The sequence below is a fragment of the Scyliorhinus torazame genome, chromosome 25 (genome assembly GCF_047496885.1).
Source record: "Scyliorhinus torazame isolate Kashiwa2021f chromosome 25, sScyTor2.1, whole genome shotgun sequence".
Taxonomy (NCBI): Eukaryota; Metazoa; Chordata; class Chondrichthyes; order Carcharhiniformes; family Scyliorhinidae; genus Scyliorhinus; species Scyliorhinus torazame.
Window position 1 is genome coordinate 41,313,310 of NC_092731.1, and position 22,798 is coordinate 41,336,107.

At 50.8% G+C, this 22,798-nt stretch overlaps 1 protein-coding gene across 1 annotated transcript in view; it reads right to left on the reverse strand.

Annotated features, from left to right (window-relative positions):
• LOC140402556 (acidic phospholipase A2 E-like) overlaps positions 1 to 22,798 on the reverse strand; it is a 71,003-nt gene that overhangs the window by 10,975 nt on the left and 37,230 nt on the right. Inside the window, exons 2-3 of the mRNA XM_072490406.1 lie at positions 15,680 to 15,845; positions 3,179 to 3,282 (exon numbers count right to left, since the gene is read on the reverse strand). Coding sequence (XP_072346507.1) covers positions 3,179 to 3,282; positions 15,680 to 15,845 — 270 coding nt within the window. The remainder of the gene's footprint in view (positions 1 to 3,178; positions 3,283 to 15,679; positions 15,846 to 22,798) is intronic.

The following is a 22,798-nucleotide window of genomic DNA, read 5'->3' on the forward strand; positions in this document are numbered from 1 at the left end:
TTCGACCCATCGAGTCTGCACCGGCCCTTAGAAAGAGCACTGTTTTGTTCCCAGTGTGGTAGGTAACATGTGCTTCTCAATCCTTGGTTAGTGATGAGGTATTCTGAATCCTGATGAAGAAGATTCAACCTCTTCCAGTGGTAACAAAAGGTTTATTGAGTAACTGCAACAATATTTACATGAGTTCTTTACTTTAAATTTGATACTAGTGATAAGGTTAACAAGATCTAACTATAGTAACTGTACGTAACTCCACTGGAACTAGTCTGCTGTTGCTTTGATCACAGTGCACCCAAGAGAGAGAGAGAGAGACAATGTGGCTGCCTTTTATACCCCTGTTGGTCCGGCCCTCTAGTGATCATGTGGTGCTACTGATGACACATTAACCCCTTGTGTACATGCACACATAGAGGTACCACATCCCCCTTTTTTTCTTGTTACATATTTTCTGTATGTTGTAAAGAAAATTGAACAAAACATAATGGATGCAGTTTGCAAATGCATGACATAAAATCAACGAGTTAGTCCGTCAAATGTTGATACATTCAGTCTCCTAAGTTTTTTTGTTGCTTGCGTGAAATAGGCCGACAAATGATGTTATGTGCAAGTTGTGATGATCTTGGCGATTATACAAAGTCAATTAATATTTATGAGTCCAGTGTTAATAAAAAAAAATTGTGAGTCCAAACTTTATGAGTTTGTTCGGTCGAGTTGCTTTCGTCTTCTGTTGTTGAAGTGGTGATGTTGGTGTTGTTATTTCTTTGTGAACGTCACCAGTGTTCCTGTGTTTAAGTAACCAAGAAGTCATCAATGAGGTATTTGAATGGTCGAATCTCTTTGTTGTCTGATTTATGCTTTTTCTTTCTCTGCTTGTGGTCGCGATTCTGTGTTACATCTTTGTTGTCTGACCTGGACCTTTTCCTGTGTTTGTGGAGCTGATTCTGTATGTCATCTTTCTTGACAGCTGGTTTACTTGTTTGTTGTGGAGCAAATGTGAATTTGTGAGATTTGAAATCTTGGGCAGATTCTCAGACCGCCCGCAGGATCGGAGAATCCCCGGGGGCGGCGTGAATCCCGCCCCGCCGCTCCGACGCCGGCTGTCGTATTCTCCGGCGCCGGTTTTCGGGTGGCGGCTGGGTTTACGGCCCGCGAGTCGGGGGCCATTGGCAGCGGCCCCCCCGGCAATTCTCCGGGCCCTGATGGGCCGAGCGGCCGTCATTTCCTGGCCTGTCCCGCCGGTGTGAAATGGACATGGTCCATCACGGTGGGACCCGGCTTGGAGGCTGGCTAGGTGAGTCCTTGAGGTGGGGGGGGTGCAGGAGGATCCGGCCCGGGGGGTCCCTCAAGGTGGCCTGGCCAGTGATCGGGTCCCACCCATCTGCGGGTGGGCCTGTGCCGTGGGGGCGCTCCTTCCGTCCGTGCCTGCCCCTGTAGGGCTCGGCATTGTCGGCGCGGAGAGGAACCTCCCTGCGCCTGTGCAGGAACACACCGGCCAGTCTGCGCAGGCGCGGAACCACGCAGGCGGTTCTGCACATTCGTCAACTCGCGCTGGCCCCTCGCCGCCAGTTGGCGCAGCGCCAAACCTTCCGGCGTCGACCGAGACCCCGGAAATGCAGAGGATTCGCGACCCACACCGACCAACCTTCGCGACCCACACCGAGCGACCTTCGGGACCCACACCGAGCGACCTTCGCGACCCACACCGAGCGACCTTCACGACCCACACCGAGCGACCTTCGGGACCCACACCGAGCGACCTTCGCGACCCACACCGAGCGACCTTCGCGACCCACACCGAGCGACCTTCGCGACCCACACCGAGCGACCTTCGCGACCCACACCGAGCGACCTTCGCGACCCACACCGACCAACCTTCGCGACCCACACCGAGCGACCTTCGCGACCCACACCGACCAACCTTCGCGACCCACACCGAGCGACCTTCGGGACCTACGCTGTGAGGCCTCTGCCCTGAGATGGACAGAGAACCAGGGAGGCCTCCAAAGGCCACGGTGCAGGAATCCTCTGGTTGGGGTGAGCTCGGCTGATCATCTGCCCTCTGCAGTGGGGCAGCGCTTCTGAGGAGTGCCAACACCTGGTGGGCATCGGATTTATCTTGGCCACGCCCATTGATTAACAAGGGGATTACCAAGGTGTTCTGGGGAGAAGGCAGGAGAATGGGGATGAGAAACATCTCAGCCATGATTGAATGGCGGAGCAGACTTGATGGGCCGAATGGCCTAATCCTGCTCCTCAGTCTGTATCCCCTTGATGATGCAGCTGAGGTATGAGGGTGTCCGGGGGGGGGGGCGGCCTGGGGGGGCTCCCAGATGACCATAGGCCTTCTGAGGGTTTAAAGGACACAGGCAGCAGGGGTCTCTTTCATTAGGGGGCCTCTGGTGAGGGGTGTCTGGTGCGGGTCTCTTTCATTAGGGGGCCTCTGGTGAGGGGTGTCTGGTGGGGGTCTCTTTCATTAGGGGGCCTCTGGTGAGGGGTGTCTGGTGGGGGTGGGGTGGGCAGGTCTTGCATTGTGGGGGGTGGGGAGGGTGACCCTCCATTGGACTTTGGGGGTAACTCCCGTAAAGAGTGACCCCCTTGGCCCACTGTGAGGCCCACCACATCAGGGCCACGCTGGTCAAGACCTGCACTAATTCCTGCCCCCGTGATTCCCGGCCCAGAGGACCGGAGAATCCCGACGATTCGGAGAATATGGGGCAAATAAATCTTAATGACCCATTCACATTCTCCCGCTGGTGCCCGTCGGCGATCCCGTTTTCTGCCCGCGCTGGATTCGCCGCTGCCCGCCGCTGGTAGCGGATTTCCCGATGCGACGGAGAATCCGGCCCTTAGTCTCCCAAACGGAAAGTTCCGGGCCTGGTCTCTTGAGCATTCCCAATTTTAATCGGTTCACCATTGGTGGCCGTGTCTTCAGGTGTCTGGGCCCCAAGCTCCGAAATTCCCTCCCTCCACCTTTCCGCCTCTATTGAGACATTCCTTAAAACATCTTTAACAAAAGCTTTTGGTCAGTCACTTTGGATGTTTCATTACTCTGAAGGCACCACATAAATATAAGTTGTTGTTGTACTTTACTGATGTTGAACTATTGAGGGAAGGGAGAGGTCAGGGGGTCAGAGCAACTTCCCGAGGTCAACATCGGTTTTGTTTGGTGTTAACTTACCGCACTTGGGAATTCCATTTTCACAAGTTGAAGGGTACCACAAGTATACGGGACATTCCATCATTCCAGCTTCTCCATAACAGTCATCGTGAACTTGACAGCATCTGAGTGGGTGACAAACAAGAGATATCATTTCAGATGTAAGTTTTTCACGGAGAGACTGAAACTCAGTCAGGGGCTTAATGATTTCAAACAAGCCTCAGATTGGGTTCCCAACTCTGAAGAATTGTCCTGGAGTTTTCAGGAAGTAAAGATGAATCCTCAGGGAACTCATTTCACATAACTGAGGGGATAAGGTCACTGCAGCAACATGGTCTTCTCCGATTTTATTTCAACGCATTTGTTCATTGGAGAGAAACTGGGGGTGGGAGGGAAAAGCTGTTTCTGAAAAAACACCCAATCAGATGACAAAGAGTCTGTTCACTTTCCAATTGGTTTGGAAAGGTGGGCACCCCGAGAGTGGACATGTCTGACCAATGGCAGCATGGAGGTGGGATGTTTGAGGTGACACTCCAGGAACATGAGAAAAGCAGACTGTTAGATTTGGCAAGAACATTGCAGTTAACATTACCTGACAAAATGTGAAAAGATGAGGAAATTAGGGTGGTGGTTCAGCATTTAAAGTTGACTGAGATCGAGTTTGACTCATTGGAAATGGCAAAACATCAGTTGCAAAATAAACAAATGGAACATCAGAAAGAATTAAAGCGGCTGGAATACGGGAGTGAGAGAGAGGAAAAAGAAAGAGAAATAGAGAGAGGCCTCGCCCATAACAGCGGAGTCCACACGTTTTCCCCGTGTCTGCGTGGGTTTCCACCGGCTGCTCCGGTTTCCTCCCAGAAGTCCTGAAAGACGTGCTGTTAGGTAATTTTGACATTCTGAATTCTCCCTCTGCGTACCTCACAGGTGCCGGAATGTGCGACTATTGGCTTTTCACATTAACTTAATTGTATTGTTAATGATGTGGAGATGCCGGCGTTGGACTGGGGTGAGCACAGTAAGAAGTCTTACAACACCAGGTTAAAGTCCAACAGGTTTGTTTCGATGTCACTAGCTTTCAGAGCGCTGCTCCTTCCTCAGGTGAATGAAGAGGTATGTTCCAGAAACACATATATAGACAAATTCAAAGATGCCAAACAATGCTAGGAATGCGACCATTAGCAGGTGATTAAATCTTTACAGATCCAGAGGTGGGGTAACCCCAGGTTAAAGAGGTGTGAATTGCATCAAGCCAGGACAGTTGGTAGGATTTCGCAGGCCAGGTGGTGGGGGATGAATGTAATGCGACATGAATCCCAGGTCCCGGTTGAGGCCGCACTCATGTGTGTGGAACTTGGCTATGAGTTTCTGCTCGGCGATTCTGCGTTGTCGCACGTCCTGAAGACTGCCTTGGAGAACGCTTACCCAGAGATCAGAGGCTGAATGCCCGTAACTGCTGAAGTGTTCCCCGACTGGAAGGGAACATTCCTGCCTGGTGATTGTAGCGCGATGGCCGTTCATTCGTTGTCGCAGCATCTGCATGGTCTCGCCAATGTACCACGCTTCGGGACATCCTTTCCTGCAGCGTATGAGGTAGACAACATTGGCCGAGTCGCACGAGTATGTACCGCGTACCTGGTGGGTGGTGTTCTCACGTGTAATAGTGGTATCCATGTCGATGATCTGGCACGTCTTGCAGAGATTGCCATGGCAGGGTTGTGTGGTGTCGTGGTCACTGTTCTGAAGACTGGGTAGTTTGCTGCAAACAATGGTTCGTTTGAGGTTGCGCGGTTGTTTGAAGGCAAGTAGTGGGGGTGTGGGGATGACCTTGGCAAGATGTTCATCGTCATCAATGACGTGTTGAAGGCTGTGAATAAGATGATGTAGTTTCTCCGCTCTGGGGAAGTACTGGACGACGAAGGGTATTCTGTCGGTTGTGTCCCATGTTTGTCTTCTGAGGAGGTCGGTCCGGTTTTTCGCTGTGGTGCGTTGGAACTGTCGATCGATGAGTCGATGGCCATATCCCGTTCGTACGAGGGCATCTTTCAACGTCTGTAGATGTCTGTTACGCTCCTCCTCGTCTGAGCAGATCCTGTGTATACGGAGCGCTTGTCCATAGGGGATGGCTTCTTTAATGTGTTTAGGATGGAAGCTGGAGAAGTGGAGCATCATGAGGTTATCCGTGGGTTTGCGGTAAAGCGAAGTGCTGAGGTGACCGTCCTTGACGGAGACGAGTGTGTCCAAGAATGCAACTGATTTTGGAGAGTAGTCCATGGTAAGTCTGATGGTTGGATGGAACTTATTAATGTCATCGTGTAGTCGTTTCAGTGATTCTTCGCCGTGGGTCCAATGGAAAAAAATGTCATCAATGTATCTGGTGTATAACGTCGGTTGTATAAGACAAGTTTGAACAGGACCTACTTACCGCACAGGACCTTCAACCGACATGGAGCACTGCCCACAATAAACATGGAGCACTGTCCACAACAAACATGGAGCCCAGCCCACAATAAACATGGAGAACTGCCCACAATAAACATGGAGCACTGCCCACAATAAACATGGAGAACTGCCCACAATAAACATGGAGCACTGTCCACAATAAACATGGAGAACTGCCCACAATAAACATGGAGCACTGCCCACAATAAACATGGAACACTGCCCACAATAAACATGGAGCACTGTCCACAACAAACATGGAGCACTGCCCACAATAAACATGGAGAACTGCCCACAATAAACATGGAGCACTGTCCACAATAAACATGGAGAACTGCCCACAATAAACATGGAGCACTGCCCACAATAAACATGGAGCACTGCCCACAATAAACATGGAGAACTGCCCACAATAAACATGGAGCACTGCCCACAATAAACATGGAGCACTGCCCACAATAAACATGGAGCACTGTCCACAACAAACATGGAGCACTGCCCACAATGAACATGGAGCACTGCCCACAATAAACATGGAGCACAGCCCACAATAAACATGGGGCTCTGCCCACAATAAACATGGAGCACTGCCCACAATAAACATGGAGCACTGTCCACAACAAACATGGAGCACTGCCCACAATAAACATGGAGCACTGCCCACAATAAACATGGAGCACTGCCCACAATAAACATGGAGCACTGCCCACAATGAACATGGAGCACTGCCCACAATAAACATGGAGCACAGCCCACAATAAACATGGAGCACTGCCCACAATAAACATGGAGCCCTGCCCACAAGAAACATGGAGCACTGCCCACAATAAACATGGAGCACTGCCCACAATAAACATGGAGCCCTGCCCACAATAAACATGGAGCACTGTCCACAATAAACATGGAGCACTGCCCCCAATAAACATGGAGCCCTGCCCACAATAAACATGGAGCACTGCCCACAATAAACATGGACCCCTGCCCACAATAAACATGGAGCACTGTCCACAATAAACATGGAGCCCTGCCCACAATAAACATGGAGCACAGCCCACAACAAACATGGAGCACTGCCCGCATCAAAGATGGAGCACTGCCCACAAGAAACGTGGCAATAACCTGCCCATGACAAATATAGAGGCTCCCAATTACTGACACTGCTGTCTGATGTATTTGCTCTTTTCCAGTTACAAACCAAAATTGTACATCTGTTTTAACTTGCTGCTTTGTATTCTGATAGTGGGAGATTCCCAGGATTTCTAAGTAACAGCAGGTGTCCAGTTAAATTGGGTCATTCATTCAGGTGACCAGCTTTTCAAAAGTCAAAAGTCGGACACAGTGAGAATCCTTGGGGAGCTCCGAGATGATGCTCATGTTGAGTGACCAATGGCAGGAGTCTGGGGAAGGGGCAGTTCAGATTAGGAGACCATGTGATGACATCTCCCAGAATATGTCCAATCAGATTAGCTTAACCCTTTAAAGACTCCCAATTATTGAAGACAGCGGTTATGAGCGACAGACTTCTATTTCAATGGACCCAATCTTCCGAGGAATGACGATCACTGATCATCGGATTGCCAGTCCTCTCACACTTACTTCCCTCGCTGCTGGTCTGTGATGTGGAGAGATGCCAACAGCGTGGGTTCAATTCCCGTACCGGCTGAGATTATCCATGAAGGCCCCGCCTTCTCAACCTTGACCCTCTCCTGAGGTGTGGTGACTCTCAGGTTAAATCACCAACAGTCAACTCTCTCCCTCAAAGGGGAAAGCAGTCTATGGCCATCCGGGATTATGGCGACTTTACCTTTTTCACTTACCTTGAACAGGAGCTCAATTTTTCTCAGCTGGATCTCTGAACAGGGTCTCCCGGGAAATACTGAGCATAACTGCTCCTGGAGTCGGTGCCTCACAGAGCAGGAACAACGGGGTAGTTACCCTGAGTAGCCCCTGTAAATTACCCCCAGCAAACCCTATAAATTAACCCGGGTAACCCCTGTAAATTACCCCCAGCAAACCCTCTAAATTACCTCAGTAACGCCTATACATTACCCCCAGTAACTCCTATAAATTACACCCAGTAATTCCTATAAATTACCCCCAGTAACTCCTATAAATTACCCCCAGTAACTCCTATAAATTACCCCCAGTAACTCCTGTAAATTACCCCAATAACTCCTAGAAATTACCCCAGTAACCCCTATAAATTACCCCAGTAACTCCTGTAAATTATCCCAATAACTCCTATAAATTACCCCCAGTAACTCCTATAATTACCCCCAGTAACTCCTATACATTACCCCCAGTAACTCCTGTAAATTACCCCAATAACTCCTATAAATTACCCCAGTAACCCCTATAAATTACCCCAGTAACTCCTGTAAATTATCCCAATAACTCCGATAAATTACCCCCAGTAACTCCTATAATTACCCCCAGTATCTCCTATAAATTACCCCCAGTAACTCTTATAAATTACCCCCAGTAACTCCTGTAAATTACCCCAATAACTCCTATAAATTGCCCCCAGTAACCCCTGTAAATTACCCCTCGTAACCCATGTAAATTACCCCCAGTAACTCCTATAATTACCCCCAGTATCTCCTATAAATTACCCCCAGTAACTCCTATAAATTACCCCCAGTAACTCCTATAAATTACCCCAATAACTCCTATAAATTACCCCCAGTAACTACTATAAATTACCCCCAGTAACTCCTATAAATTACGCCTAGTAACCCCTATAAATTACCTCCAGTAACTCCTATAAATTACCCCCAGTAACTCCTATAAATTACCCCAGTAACTCCTATAAATTACCCCCAGTAACTCCTATACATTACCCTAGTAACTCCAAAATATTAACCCCCAGGAACCCCTATAAATTACCCCAGTAACTCCCATAAATTACCCCAGTAATTCCTATAAATTAACCGCCAGTAACCCCTATAAATTACCCCCAGCAACTCCGATAAATTACCTCCAGTAACCGTACAACTAGGGATTAATGGGTCCTTTTCAAATTGGCAGGCAGTAACCAGTGGGGTACCACAGGAATCGATGCTGGGACCCCAGCGATTCACAATATATATTAATGATTTGGATGAGGGAACAAAATGTAACATCTCAAAGTTGGCAGATGATACTAAATTAATTGGGAGGGTAAATTGTGGCGAGGATGCAGGGATCCTACAGCAAGATCTGGACAGGTTGGGCGAGTGGGCAAACCAATGGCAGATGCAGTATAATTTGGATAAGTGTGAGGTTATTCATTTTGGAACAAAAACAGGAAGACAGATTACTACCCGAATGTTTGTAAATTGGGAGAGGGGAGTGTGCAGCGGGACCTGGGTGTCCTTGTGCACCATTCGCTGAAGGTAAGCATGCAGGTGCAGCAGGCAGTAAAGAAGGCGAAGGGTATGTTGGCCTTCATTGCGAGAGGTTTTGAGTATAGAAGCGGGGATGTGTTGCTGCAATTGTACAGGGCCTTGGTGAGGCCACACCTGGAGTATTGTGTGCAGCTTTGGTCTCCTTCTCTGAGGAAAGATGTTCTTGCTCTCGAGGGAGTGCAGCGAAGGTTTACCAGACTGATTCCAGGGATGGCGGGACTGTCATATGAGGAGAGATTGACCAGGTTGGGATTGTTCTCGCTGGAGTTCAGAAGAATGAGGGGGGATCTCATCGAGACTTATAAAATTCTAACAGGACTAGACATGGTAGATGCAGGGAAGATGTTGCCAATGATGGGTGTGTCCAGATCCAGGGGTCACAGCCTGAGGATTCTGGGTAAACTATTTCAGACAGAGATAAGGAGACATTTCTTCACCCAAAGATTGGTGATCCTGTGGAGTTCATTCCCACAGGAAGTAGTTGATGCTAAAACTTTGAATATATTCAAGAGGCGGCTGGATATAGTACTCGGGGAGAATGGGATCAAAGGCTCTGGGGAGAAAGCAGGATTAGGCTATTGAGTTGGATGATCAGCCATGATCGCGATGAATCGCAGAGCAGGCTCGAAGGGCCTAAAGGCCTCCTCCTGCCCCGATCTTCTATGTATCTCTGTATCTGCTTCAAACTTGCGATGCCTATCCTTAACCTTTTCTCATTGACACTTTTTGTAGAGTGCACATTTTCCCACAGGGGTTTACTGTCAATGTGACACTCAATGGGTATGTTTCCCAAATCCCCTAATCCCAAAATATCTGTCAATATCTGAGATAAATCAAAGGCCATATCCACCGCCTCTACAAGGCTTGTCATCTCAGCAGCCAAAGTGCTTTTGACCACTCTCCTTATTTTCTTTTTTACCCACACAAGAGGGCAACAAAGGAAAATTATGAAAATTCCTGCACTTGAAACCCCATCATATAAATTTGCATAGGATGCATCACTATAAATTATGAGTTTCAAGTGCCTAAGGTCACCTAAAACCGGGAACCTCAAAACATGCTCTTGCATTTTTAGTTTGACCAATGCTTTATTTGCTCTCATTATGTCTTCCACTTTGGGATCATTCATTTTTGTATTCAACTTTAAGACATCAAAACTAATGTCTGGTCTAGTCTGTCTACCTAACCAATTCAGTGCCCAATTAAACTTGCTTTTTTTCCAACTTTCAAACCACTGCGTCTTTTTGTTAAACCCGACCACGACTAATTGCTATTGGGCTGATGCTCTCTAAATAAGATTGCTGACGTAAAGTTGCCCCTAACTTAGTCTGTCCGATTTCCAGTTCAACATATTTAAATGCACCAGAAGCCTGACTTTGAACCCTGAATTCTTTCCTCAAACCAGAGATTACAATAGCTTCAAAATCACGAGTCCCCCCCCCCACAAAAAAATCATCGACATGCATTATAAAGGTGCCAGAAAGATTTCCTTTATAGTGCCAGTAAAACATTGTCGGATCTGCTTTCAACTGGCAACAGCCTAACTTTAACAAAACTGACCTCATCAAAAACTACCAGACTCTAGATGCATAAATTAATCCATATACACATTTGTTCAACTTCCAGAGTACCCCTTCTGTGTTAGCTGCTTCTTTAGGAGGACGGAGAAAAATGTCTCTCTGCAGCTGATGCCCCTGCAAAAAGGCAGCTTTTATATCTATAGATTTGCATTCCCATGCCTTTGTGGCTAATAGAGCCAAGGAGGTCTTTAAAATAACCTTTGCCTCCGTCGGTGAATCTACCCTTAATCCTGATCTTCTAAGTTTTCTTCAAATCCCCTTGCCACAAGCATGGCCTTGGCCTCATAAGTTCCATCTGGAAGAACCTTTTCCGTGCATATCCATCTGTGGGATAGAGCTCTTTGTCCCCGATCTGGTACTTCTGTGTATACCCCAAATTCACTCCAACTATGCAGTTCTTGCTGTTTGGCGTCTTTGATAACTTCATCAAACTTATTGGAGGCCACCAAAATCTCACGTTCATGTGGGCTTCTACACCTAGTAGCATTCATAGTCTTACCCATGTTCCGAGACCTTGACAAACTATGTCCCCTCTCCCGCCTGGTATCTCGTTCAGTACTGCTACTGCTTGATCTTTTCCTTCTGTTGTGGGATGTCCTTCCAATAGTTCTCGACTTTTTCCTGTGAACCTGTTCACTATCCGATGTATTATCTGAACTGGCACTTGGTTTCTGGTCCTCCATTTTTGATCTTGGTGTTTCCAATCCATTGTCTTGACACCCTCCCATGTATTCTGTACATTAAACCAGTATTTATACTTTCCAGTGGCATTCCCTGCCCTATTAATAATAGTTGCATCCTTCCATTGACTAGATCCTTCAGGCAAGAATGTCACTTTTGTACCAACTTTTGGCAGTTGTCCTTTTGGAAAATTACCTGTTCTAATTCATCAGAAGTATTGTGTTCCTCTACAGAAACCCTGTCCATATCAGTTAACTGGTCCTCGTAGTTCTGTAACACATGTGTATCATATGACCCTGGTTCTTCATCATGTCTGTTTGCTCTGTCTAAATTTGAAAATTTGTAATCTGTAACCATTATCCTTGATGAATGTACCCTAACTGTTTGATTGCCATGTTGCAAAATAATTGTTTTGCCATCTATGCCTATGATCTTCCCTGGGCCTTTCCATTCATTAAAGTTGTCTCTCTTATAGTATACTGTGTCTCCTTGCTGAAAAACGGTATTTGATCGCTGTACATTACGCCTCAAAGCTCTGCGAATTCTTTCAGAGACTTCCGCTTCCAAAAGAGCTTTTCTGCTGCTATGTAATGCATTTAAATGCTCAGCAAAGGCAGAGCTAATTGTAGTCTCTTCACAAGCTGGAGACTGGTCATCCAAAATGGACGGAATTTAAGGATTTCTACTAAACACTAATTGATAGGGACATTCGCCCCAACCATCTGCAACAAATTCTTTGGATGTACCGTCCCTGCTAAAGCTGATTTTAACTTGCAATTTGGTCTATCTGCCAACATTTTCTGGAGCATGCCATTTATTACTGCATGGTTTCTTTCACACACACCCTTACTAGATGGGCTTTCCACAGCTGTATTCATAACAGTGATATTCACATTTTCTCACATATCCCGAAACTCATCATTAGCAAATTCTCCCCCATTGTCTGTGAGGAATTTTCCAGGGACCCCAGTCATGTCCCTACCATTTTCCCACCATCTGATCCAGGATTACTCTCTTTTCTTGACTTTGTAAAATGGTTGATTGACTAAATCTGGTTGCTAAATCGACAAAATGCCAAATAAATATATTGTGATGGTGTCCTTCTGTACTTCCTATAAACCTCACAGCGATCACTAACCTGTTCTATCAGCTTAGTATAGACTTCCTCCCTTACCCCTGCATCCTTTAATAATTTTTCAGCCTCCGAGGAGATGCATGCGCATATTGCCAATGCAGTTTTAATACAACAAGCTTTCTAGCAGCTAAAGTGATTTCCAACTGATAATAACACATCCTTAACAACTGCACCTGAAATATTATTTGTCAGTAATGGAATACAATAGTGTACCGACTGTGTAAATTGTAAGTCCACCGTCTTTCCAAAAACTGTTGCCTTATCCTGTTCCATATCCAGTTTCATGTGTGCTTTCTTCATCGACGGTCTGCTCAGAAACAAAGGTATCTCACTTGATACAACATCCGTGCTCATGGAATGATTCACTCTGGCAATATTGCAAGGGATCACCACTCTTTTCAGTGACTTCAAAGTATTATCATCCCCAAACCTGAAACTTGTGGAACTTTCAAATTCCTTTACCTTGTTACGATTTTCAGCATTCAAAGAGTCCAGGTAACATTTTAACCAGTCAATTCCACACACAGTAGATGTGCAGCCACTGTCCAATACAGCACAACTGAAGGATTCTGCAACCAACACCCTCATTATCGGAGTAAAACTGCTTGTTACCAGGACAATGCCTTCTTTCTGCTCACTATCGTTTTCCCCTTCTGACTCTTCCGTGTCATGTGTAGCTTAGGGTTAGGGTTAGGACAGTTGAAAGCATAATGGTATTGAGAGTCATACCGAAACATTGATTTATTGTACAAACATTTATTGTACCCCGGGCATTTCTGGGGTTCATCTTCCTATTCCCATTCTCCATGCCCCTCCTCCGATTATAGGTTCTAAATGGGTTTCTGTCCTCATAATGTCTGGGTCCAGAGCTCCTTCCAGACTCTTGTAACCTGTTCGTAGCCATATGATCTTGCCATCCTGTAGTAGTGTATCTTCCATAGTCTGCTTAATTGCTGACTGACCCATTTGTGCCATAAGAGCCATTGGAATTTAATGTTTCCCCAGAAACTTCTTTAAGGCCTCTATCATCTGATTGAATAAGGTATCATTATCCACAACCTTAACTCCTGTCAAAACCAGGAGCCTATCCAGATTGGTCACTCTAGCAAGTCGAGTGACTTTAATGCCAACACAGACTGTGGAAATTCCAGGCGGTGTTTGTGCAGCCTCCTGTATAATCTGCTAAATTCCATTATATAATCCTCAATAGAAATGTCCTCTGTTTTCCGGAATCTATTAAATTCTGACCAAGCTTCATACACACTTAACAAGTCCTCCTTTTGATAAATCTTATCCATAAAACGTAATCGAGTCTCCAGACCTTCTCCTAAATTTAATTCTTCCAATTCCAGTTCCGAAAACACTTTGCTTCGGATTTTATTCTCATAAGGTAGAGAACGAGCCAATGACATACCTTGTTTCCTCTTTCCCAAGGCAGTTACCTTAGTCCACATAACAACTGCACTTCTCCATTGGTCATACGGTCCCCTTTCAGAAAATAATGGTGGATAGTCATATCCGGCCACCTTTGTCCGAGGTTCAGCCATATTTATATATATTTTTTTAGTCTTCTCACTCACTGCTTGGTTGAGTCTGGAAACGTTGTATCTTTCAGCCCTTCACATTTGCACAGCAACCTTCCTGTGTTACCAATGGTAACCTTGGCAGCTGTTGTGGAAAGAGTCAAGAGTTCTGCTCCTTTTCACAAACACCTTTATTTTCCTTTGACACACTCTGTACAAAACTCGATCACCACATCAAAGACCACCTGAAGCCTCTTTACATGTCAGTCTCAATTATTGGATACTTAACATAAATGAGACATCTAATTGGAATGTCTCTTCACCCATTCCTCAACATGGTGTTCAGGGTAAGATCCTGGCCTGGATCGAGGATTGGCTGACTGGCAGAAGGCAGAGAGTGGGGATAAAGGGGTCTTTTTCAGGATGGCAGCCGATGACTAGTGGTGTGCCTCAGGGGTCGGTGCTGGGACCACAACTTTTCACAATATACATTAACGATTTGGAAGAATGAACTGAAGGCACTGTTGCTAAGTTTGCAGATGAAACAAAGATCTGTAGTATTGAGGAAGCAGGGGGGCTGCAGAAGGGCTTGGCCAGGCTAGGAGAGTGAGCAAAGAAGTGGCAGATGGAATATAATGTGGAAAAGTGTGAGGTTATACAACTTAGATGGAGGAATGGAGAAGTACAAAGGGACTTGGGAGTCCTTGTTCACGATTCTCTTCAGGTTAACGTACAGGTTCAGTCGGCAGTTAGGAAGGCAAATGCAACATTAGCATTCATGTCAAGAGGGCTAGAATACAAGACCAGGGATGTACTTCTCAGGCTGTATAAGGATCTGGTCAGACCCCATTTGGAGTATTGTGAGCAGTGTTCGGCCCCATCTCTAAGGAAGGATGAGCTGGCCTTAGAAAATGTCCACAGGAAGTTCACAAGAATGATCCCTGGAATGAAGAGCTTGTTGTCTGAGGAATGGTTGAGGACTCTGGGTCTGTACTCGTTGGAATTTAGAAGGATGAGGGGGGATCTTATTGAAATATACAGGATACTGCGAGGCCTGGATAGAGTGGACGTGGAGAGGATGTTTCCACGAGCAGGAAAAACTAGAACCAGAGGGCACAATCTCAGACTAAAGGGACGATCCTTTAAAACAGAGATGAGGAGGAATTTCTTCAGCCAGAGGGTGGTGAATCTGTGGAACTCTTTGCTGCAGAAGGCTGTGGAGGCCAAATCACTGAGTGTCTTTAAGACAGAGACAGATAGGTTCTTGATTAATAAAGGCAGGAGAATGGGGATGAGAAAATCTCAGCCATGATTGAATTTTGGAGCAGACTCGATGGGCCGAGTGGCCTAATTCTGCTCCAATGTCTCATGGTCTTATGGTCTATAAATTACACCAGTAACTCCTGTAAATTACCCCCAGTAACTCCCCAAATTACCTCAAGTAACTTTGAGAAATTACTCTTAGCAGCTCTGCTTGACTGAACTGGAACTCAGGGTGTCAGTGACAAACAGCACAAGGTGTATTTATCCCTAAACCAACATCAGGAAAATAGATCAACCTGGTCATTATAGCATAGCTATTGTGGGATCTTGCTGTGTACAAATTGCGTTCTACCTGGAGGCAGTGATAAGGACGATAGAGAAACAAGCTCTGTCTCTCTGAGGAATGTCTTGTCTCTGCTTTGTACCAGAGTAAAACCTTGCTGATTCTCAGCCAGCGCAAACACCCACATCTTCACGGAGAGAGTTTTTACACAAGAATCGTCTCATTTTACCTGTCGAGGTCATCCAATGGCTGGTTTCCATTTCCTCCAATCCTGCAGAAACAGCCGTAGTTCCTGTCGCGCTGGTACGGGAGAGCGGGATTGACGCACTGAACAATGTTTAGGAAGTTCCTCATGTTTCGGTAATTTGTGACTCCCTGAGCAGGGATGCAAATTGCTACAAGAGGAAAACAAAATGAATCATTGTGTCAGGAAAGCCCTGGTACAGAGTGAGCAGGGAGACAATTTACCAACACGCCGATTTAGAAAGCAGAAGTACGGCAAAAGAATATTCCTGAATTCAGCGGAAATTGCCGGGCTGGATTCTCCGATTTTGAGGCTATGTCCGGAGCAGGTGTCTAGTTTTACAATGAAAAAGTCGGCGCCGGCCCCGCACCGATGCTCCGCCTGGTGGGAGGGGCTAGCAGCCACGCCACGTAAAGCCCCCGGCCTCCCCTGCAGCTACGGATGGAGGATTGCCGAGTCCGTGGCCGCGCATTGTGCACGGTGGATCCTGCGGCACCCGCGGACCCGGCCTGCCAGATAGTGCCCCACTGTAACCCCCTTGCCACCCCTGGTCCAGCCCCCCACCAGTCCCCCCAGCCCCCGCCAAAGCCCCCCGGCCAGTGGAACGACTATCCCCCCCGACTGTGGGGGCGCTGGACACAGTCCGCAGACCCCACGCGAGGTCCCAGAAAACTGTGAGCACACGCGACCGACGCCGTTGGAATATCGGCCAATCGGGAGCGGAGCATCGGGGGAGGGCCTCGGGCTACGTCCTGAGGACGTCCCAATGGTGTGCGGCGGCGTATCAGCGATTACGCTGTTTTTCAGGGGGCGGAGCATCTGAAAATGGCTCCGCCCCCGATTTCGGTGTCGAAACGGATTCTCCGGCCAATCGCTGAACGCGATTCCGGCGTCGGCAATCGGAGAATCCTGCCCTGCGCCTCGGAACCAGGCCATTCGGCCCAACAATTCCATGGGCTAGATTCTCTGTCACCCGCCACCAGTAACGGGGTTCCTGATCCAGCGGAGAATCGCGCGCCGGGCGAAAAGCGGGATCAGCGCACGATGGGCGGGATTCTCCGATTGCCAACGCCAAAATCACCCTTTTAACGCCAAACTCGGGGGCTGCGCCTGTCTTCCGATGCTCCGCCCACCAAAACGGCATCATCGGTGAGGACGCCGCTCGCCGTTGGGACGGCCTCAGGACGACACCTGAAAGCCCTCCCCCGATCCCCCCCCCCCCCCCCCCCCCCCCGATGGACAGCGTGGATCACTTGTGGTCTGAGATTTTGTCAACTCGGACCAGAGTTGAGAGCTGCGGACTGTGTCCAGTGGCCCCACAGTCGGGGGTGGTGGGCGGGCTGGGGGGTGGGGGTGCAGGGGGACGCTCCTCTGGTGACGGGAGCTTCGGCGGGGGCTGCGGGGTCACAGAGGGTCACTATCTGGCAGGCCTTGTCCGCGCGGCCGGCACCATATTGTCCGGCGTGACAGCTGTAGGTCGTCACCGTGCGCAATGCGCGGTCACACGGACCCGGCAATTCTCCGTCTGTATCTGCAGGGGAAGCCGGGGGTTTACGTGGTGCGGCTGCTCACCCCCCACTGGGTGGAGCATCGGTGCGGAGGCGGCGAAGACTTTTTGGCCGTAATACTGGACACGTTCTCCGGACACAGCCTCAAAATCGAAGACTCCAGCCCGATGTTCCGACCCCCACCCACAGCGGCAGTGAGCTACACGCTGGGTCATGGGCATCCAGTAAAACCTGATTAACAGGCTGGAAACCCGATTTTCCTGCTCCCCCCGGGATGCTCCAGGCCTCTCAGCCGGGATTCAGGCGGGTGTGGATTGGCGAGGGTATTTGCAAGCGTTGCCCTGAAGCTGTGCACCCCGCGGTGGGTCGAGGCGGTAAGTATGTAACGAACGTGCCCCCTAAAGTCCATGGATGGTGCCCAGCCCCCCACAACACAAATCCTCATGGTGTGAGTGTGGCGCACAAAGACTCCGTGAGACGAATGGAGTGAAGTCGATGAGGCTTTATTAAGCGTGTCTGTTCCCCAGCATCCTGATAGTAAACTGGCCTGCGGGGGAAGGCACCGGCTTCTTATACTTCGCCTTCAGGGCGGAGCTTGAGGTCAACGGCCAACCAGGACCCGGGATCTGTCAGCCAATGACATTAGGGCGTCCAGTCCCACATGACCCCCAATACATACTACCACATTCACCCCTTGTCAAAAATGAACCCGGCGGGGTGATGCTTCGTATGGTGGTAAGGGTTTACAGGGCTGATCCTGGAAGGATAGAACAGTTACATGGTAGTACAGTATTGGACAGTATCGTCCTGTTACAACTATTTACAGAGGGTATAGGAAAAACAAAATGTTCATTGGACAGTCCATCTTTGTTTTACATCGACGCCACGAGTCGGTCGGGCGGTCTGGTCGTCCGTGTCGATCGCCTCAGCCCCGGCGGTGGTGGTGGTGCTTGTACCAGCGTTGTCGCCTCCGGGAACCGCACGGTTTTAGCTGTCGGTGCAAAGGGGAGGGGGACTGATCCTCCTGGGAAGGGGGCGGTCGCGGGGTGCGGTGGTGGCAGGAAGGGGGGCGGTTGGGTTGATGGTGTCGGGGGGGTGTGCGTGGTGCCGGCGGGCGCCAGATCCCGCAGGGAGACCGTGTCCTGTCGGCCGTCGGGGTACTCCACGTAGGCGTACTGGGGGTTTGCGTGGAGGAGGTGAACCCTTTCGACCAACGGGTCCGCCTTATGTGCCCGCACGTGCTTTCGGAGCAGGATGGGTCCTGGGGCCGCCAGCCAGGTCGGCAGCGACGTTCCAGAGGAGGACCTCCTAGGGAAGACAAGGAGACGCTCGTGAGGCGTTTGATTAGTGCTTGTACATAATAACGACCGGAATGGAGAGCGTCCGGGAGGACCTCCTGCCACCGTGAAACTGGGAGATCCCTGGACTGTCGGGCCAGTAGGACGGCCTTCCAGACCGTGCCGTTCTCCCTTTCTACTTGCCCGTTCCCCCGGGGGTTGTAGCTGGTCGTCCTGCTTGAAGCTATGCCCTTGCTGAGCAGGAACTGGCGCAGCTCGTCACTCATGAAAGAGGACCCCCTGTCGCTGTGGACGTATGCGGGGTAACCGAACAGCGTGAAGATGCTGTTCAGGGCTTTAATGACTGTGGCCGCGGTCATGTCGGAGCAGGGAATGGCAAAAGGGAAGCGGGAGTATTCGTCCACTACATTAAGGAAATACGCGTTGCGGTCGGTGGAGGGGAGGGGCCCTTTGAAATCGAGACTGAGGCGTTCAAAGGGGCGGGAAGCCTTAATCAGGTGCGCTCCATCTGGCCTGAAAAATTGCGGTTTGCATTCTGCGCAGATGTGGCAGTCTCTTGTGACTGTACGGACCTCCTCTAAGGAGTATGGGAGATTGCGGGACTTGATGAAGTGGAAAAACCGAGTGACCCCCGGGTGGCAGAGGTCCTCGTGGAGGGCTTGGAGGCGGTCAATTTGTGCGTTGGCACATGTCCCGCGGGATAGGGCATCGGACGGCTCGTTTAGCTTTCCGGGCCGGTACAAGATCTCACAGTTGAAGGTGGAGAGTTCGATCCTCCGCCGCAAGATCTTGTCGTTCTTGATCTTGCCCCGCTGTGCATTATCGAACATGAAGGCTACCGACCGTTGGTCAGTGAGGAGAGTGAATCTCCTGCCGGCTAGGTAATGCCTTCAATGTCGCACAGCTTCCACTATGGCTTGGGCTTCCTTTTCCACTGAGGAGTGGTGGATTTCTGAGGCGTGGAGGGTTCGGGAGAAGAAGGCCACGGGTCTGCCCGCTTGGTTAAGGTTGGCCGTCAGAGGCGTCGCTCTCGACCTGGAAGGGGAGGGACTCGTCGATGGCGCGCATCGTGGCCTTTGCGATGTCCGCTTTGATGCGGCTGAAGGCCTGGCAAGCCTCTGTCGACAGCGGGAAAGTCGTGGTCTGTATTAGGGGGCGGGCCTTGTCTGCGTACTGGGGGACCCACTGGGCGTAGTATAAAAAAAACCCAGGCAGCTTTCAGGGCTTTTGGGCAGTGCGTGAGGGGAAATTCCATGAGTGCGCGCATACGTTCGGGGTCGGGCCTATTATCCCATTGCGCACTATGTACCCCAGAATGGCTAGCCGATCGGTGCTAAAAACGCACTTGTCCTCGTTGTACGTGAGGTTCAAGGCTTTGGCAGTCTGGAGGAATTTTTGGAGGTTGGCGTCGTGGTCCTGCTGATCGTGGCCGCAGATGGTTACATTGTCGAGGTACGGGAACGTGGCCCGTAACCCATGTTGATCAACCATTCGGTCCATTTCCCGTTGGAAGACCGAGACGCCGTTTGTGACGCCAAAAGGGACCCGTAGTAAATGGTATAACCGCCTGTCTGCCTCGAAGGCTGTGTACTTGCGGTCACTTGGGCGGATGGGGAGCTGATGGTAGGAGGACTTGAGGTCCACGGTGGAGAAGACTTTATACTGGGCAATCCGATTGACCATGTCGGATATGCGGGCGAGAGGGTACGCGTCTAGTTGTGTGTACCTGTTGATGGTCTGGCTATAGTCAATGACCATCCTTTGTTTCTCCCCTGTCTTCACTACTACCACCTGCGCTCTCCAGGGACTATTGCTGTCCTGGATTATGCCCTCCTTTAGTAGCCGCTGGACTTCGGAGCGAATGAAGGTCCGGTCCTGGGCGCTGTACCGTCTGCTCCTAGTGGCGACGGGTTTGCAATCCGGCGTGAGGTTCGCAAACAAGGACGGGGGTTGCACCTTGAGGGTGGCGAGGCCGCAGATAGTGAGTGGGGGTATGGGGCCGCCGAATTGAAACGTAAGGCTCTGTAGGTTACATTGAAAATCTAAGCCCAGCAAGGTGGGGGCACAGAGTTGGGGAAGGACGTTAAGTTTGTAGTTTTTGAACTCCCTCCCCTGCACCGTTAGGGTAACTATGCAGAATCCCTAGATCTGTACGGAGTGGGATCCTGCAGCTAGGCAAATCTTTTGTGCGCTGGGGAAGGTAGTTAAGGAACAGCGTCTTACCATGTCGGGATGTATAAAACTTTCCGTGCTCCCGGAGTCGACTAGGCATGGCGTCTCGTGGCCGTTAATTAGGACCATTGTCGTCGTCGTCTGGAGAGTCCGGGGCCGAGCTTGATCGAGTGTAACCGAAGCGAGCCGTGGTTGTAGTAGTGGGGTGGGGTCCGTTGTTGCCGTCCAAGATGGCGTCGGGGGTGGACAAAATGGCCCCCCCATACATCGCCCGTGGCTGGGGGGTCACAAGATGGCGTCGGGGGTGGACAAAATGGCCGCCCCCATGCGTCGTACAGGTCGGGGGCGGTCCAAGATGGCGGCGCCCCTCCTCCCCTCGTGGTGGTCGGGACCCAAAATGGCGGCGTCTGAGGGTCGCACATGGTGTGCTGGGGGGTCTGGGGGGCGCTAGGACCGCGCGGAGCTCCCTCGACGGGGACAGCGGTGGTCGGGGCCCAGGCCGGCGGGTCAGTACCGCGAGCGCTGGGACCGCGTGGAGCTCCCTCGCCGGGGACAGCGGTGATCGGGGTCCAGGTAAGTTGCGCCGGCGGGTCAGGCGTGGGGCGTGGGATGGGGGTGAGGGCCCAGGTCGGCGGCGCCGGTGGGTCAGTCGTGGGGCCGCGAGAGCTGGGACCGCGTGGAGCTCCCTCGCCGGGGACAGCGGTGGTCGGGGCCCAGGCCGGCGGGTCAGGCATGGGGCACGGGACGGGGGTGAGGGCCCAGGTCGGCGGCGCCAGCGGGTCAGGCGTGGGGCGCGGGACGGGGGTGAGGGCCCAGGTCGGCGGCTCCGGCGGGTCAGTCGTGGGGCCGCGAGCGCTGGGACGTGCGGAGCTCCCTCGCCGGGGACAGCGGTGGTCGGGGTCCAGGTAGGCGGCGCCGGCGGGTCAGTCGTGGGGCGCGGGACGGGTGTTAGGGTGGCGTTAGGGACGCGAAAAACCCCCTCCTCTCCGAGGAGAGTGTTGGCCGGCACCCAAATCGGGAGCGCCGGCGGCGGGTCGTACATGGACTGCGTGGAGGGGGGTTGGGGAGAGTAGGCGGCGTGCAGGGCTCCCAGTTCTCCCGGGACCGCGGTGGCCGAGACCCAGAGCGGCTGCGCCTGCGGGTCGCACATGGCGTGCTGGGGGGGTTGGGACGCATAGACTGCCTGTAGGGCTCCCTGTGGCCCCGGGACGGCGGCGACCTCGCAGGATCGGCACACCACCGCATAGTGGCCCTTTTTCCCGCAGCTTTTGCAGATGGCTGCGCGGGCCGGGCAGCGTTGTCGGGGGTGCTTCGCCTGGCCGCAGAAATAACAGTTGGCGCCCCCGGTGCGACTCGGCGTTTGGACCGCGCAAGCCTGTGGGGTGTCCGGGGGGGGGTAGGGGGTTTGCCGCGGCGGGTACGTACGGGGCCCAATGGCCTGCCGCGCGGTCGGGGCCGTAGGCGCGGGTATTACGCGTGGCTACGTGCAGCGAGGCTGCCAGGGCCCGTGCCTCTGAGAGTCCTAGCGACTCTTTTTCTAGAAGTCTTTGGCGGATTTGGGAGGATTGCATACCTGCCACAAAAGCGTCGCGCATTAACATGTCCGTATGTTCGTTTGCATTCACCGACGGGCAGCTGCAGGCTCTTCCCAAAATCAGCAGCGCGGCGTAGAACTCGTCCATCGATTCTCCGGGAGCTTGCCGTCTTGTCGCGAGCTGGTAGCGAGCGTAGATTTGGTTAACTGGACGAACGTAGAGATTTCTCAGTGCTGCGAACGCCGTCTGGAAATCGCGGGTGTCTTCAATGAGGGTGAAAATCTCCGTGCTCACCCTCGAGTGCAGGACCTGCAGTTTTTGTTCGTCTGAGACTCGGCCTGTGGTCGATGTGATGTCGGCCTCGAAGCAAGTCTGCCAGTGTTTGAAGGCTGCTGCCGCATTCACTGTGTGGGGGCTGATCCTCAGGCATTCTGGAATGATCCTGAGCTCCATAGTCCTTTTTAGGCACGCTTAATAAATTGTGGCGCACAAAGACTCCATGAGACGAATAGAGGGAAGTCGATGAGGCTTTATTAAGCGTGTCCGTTCCCCAGCAGCCCGATAGTAAACTGGCCTGCGGGGGAAGGCACC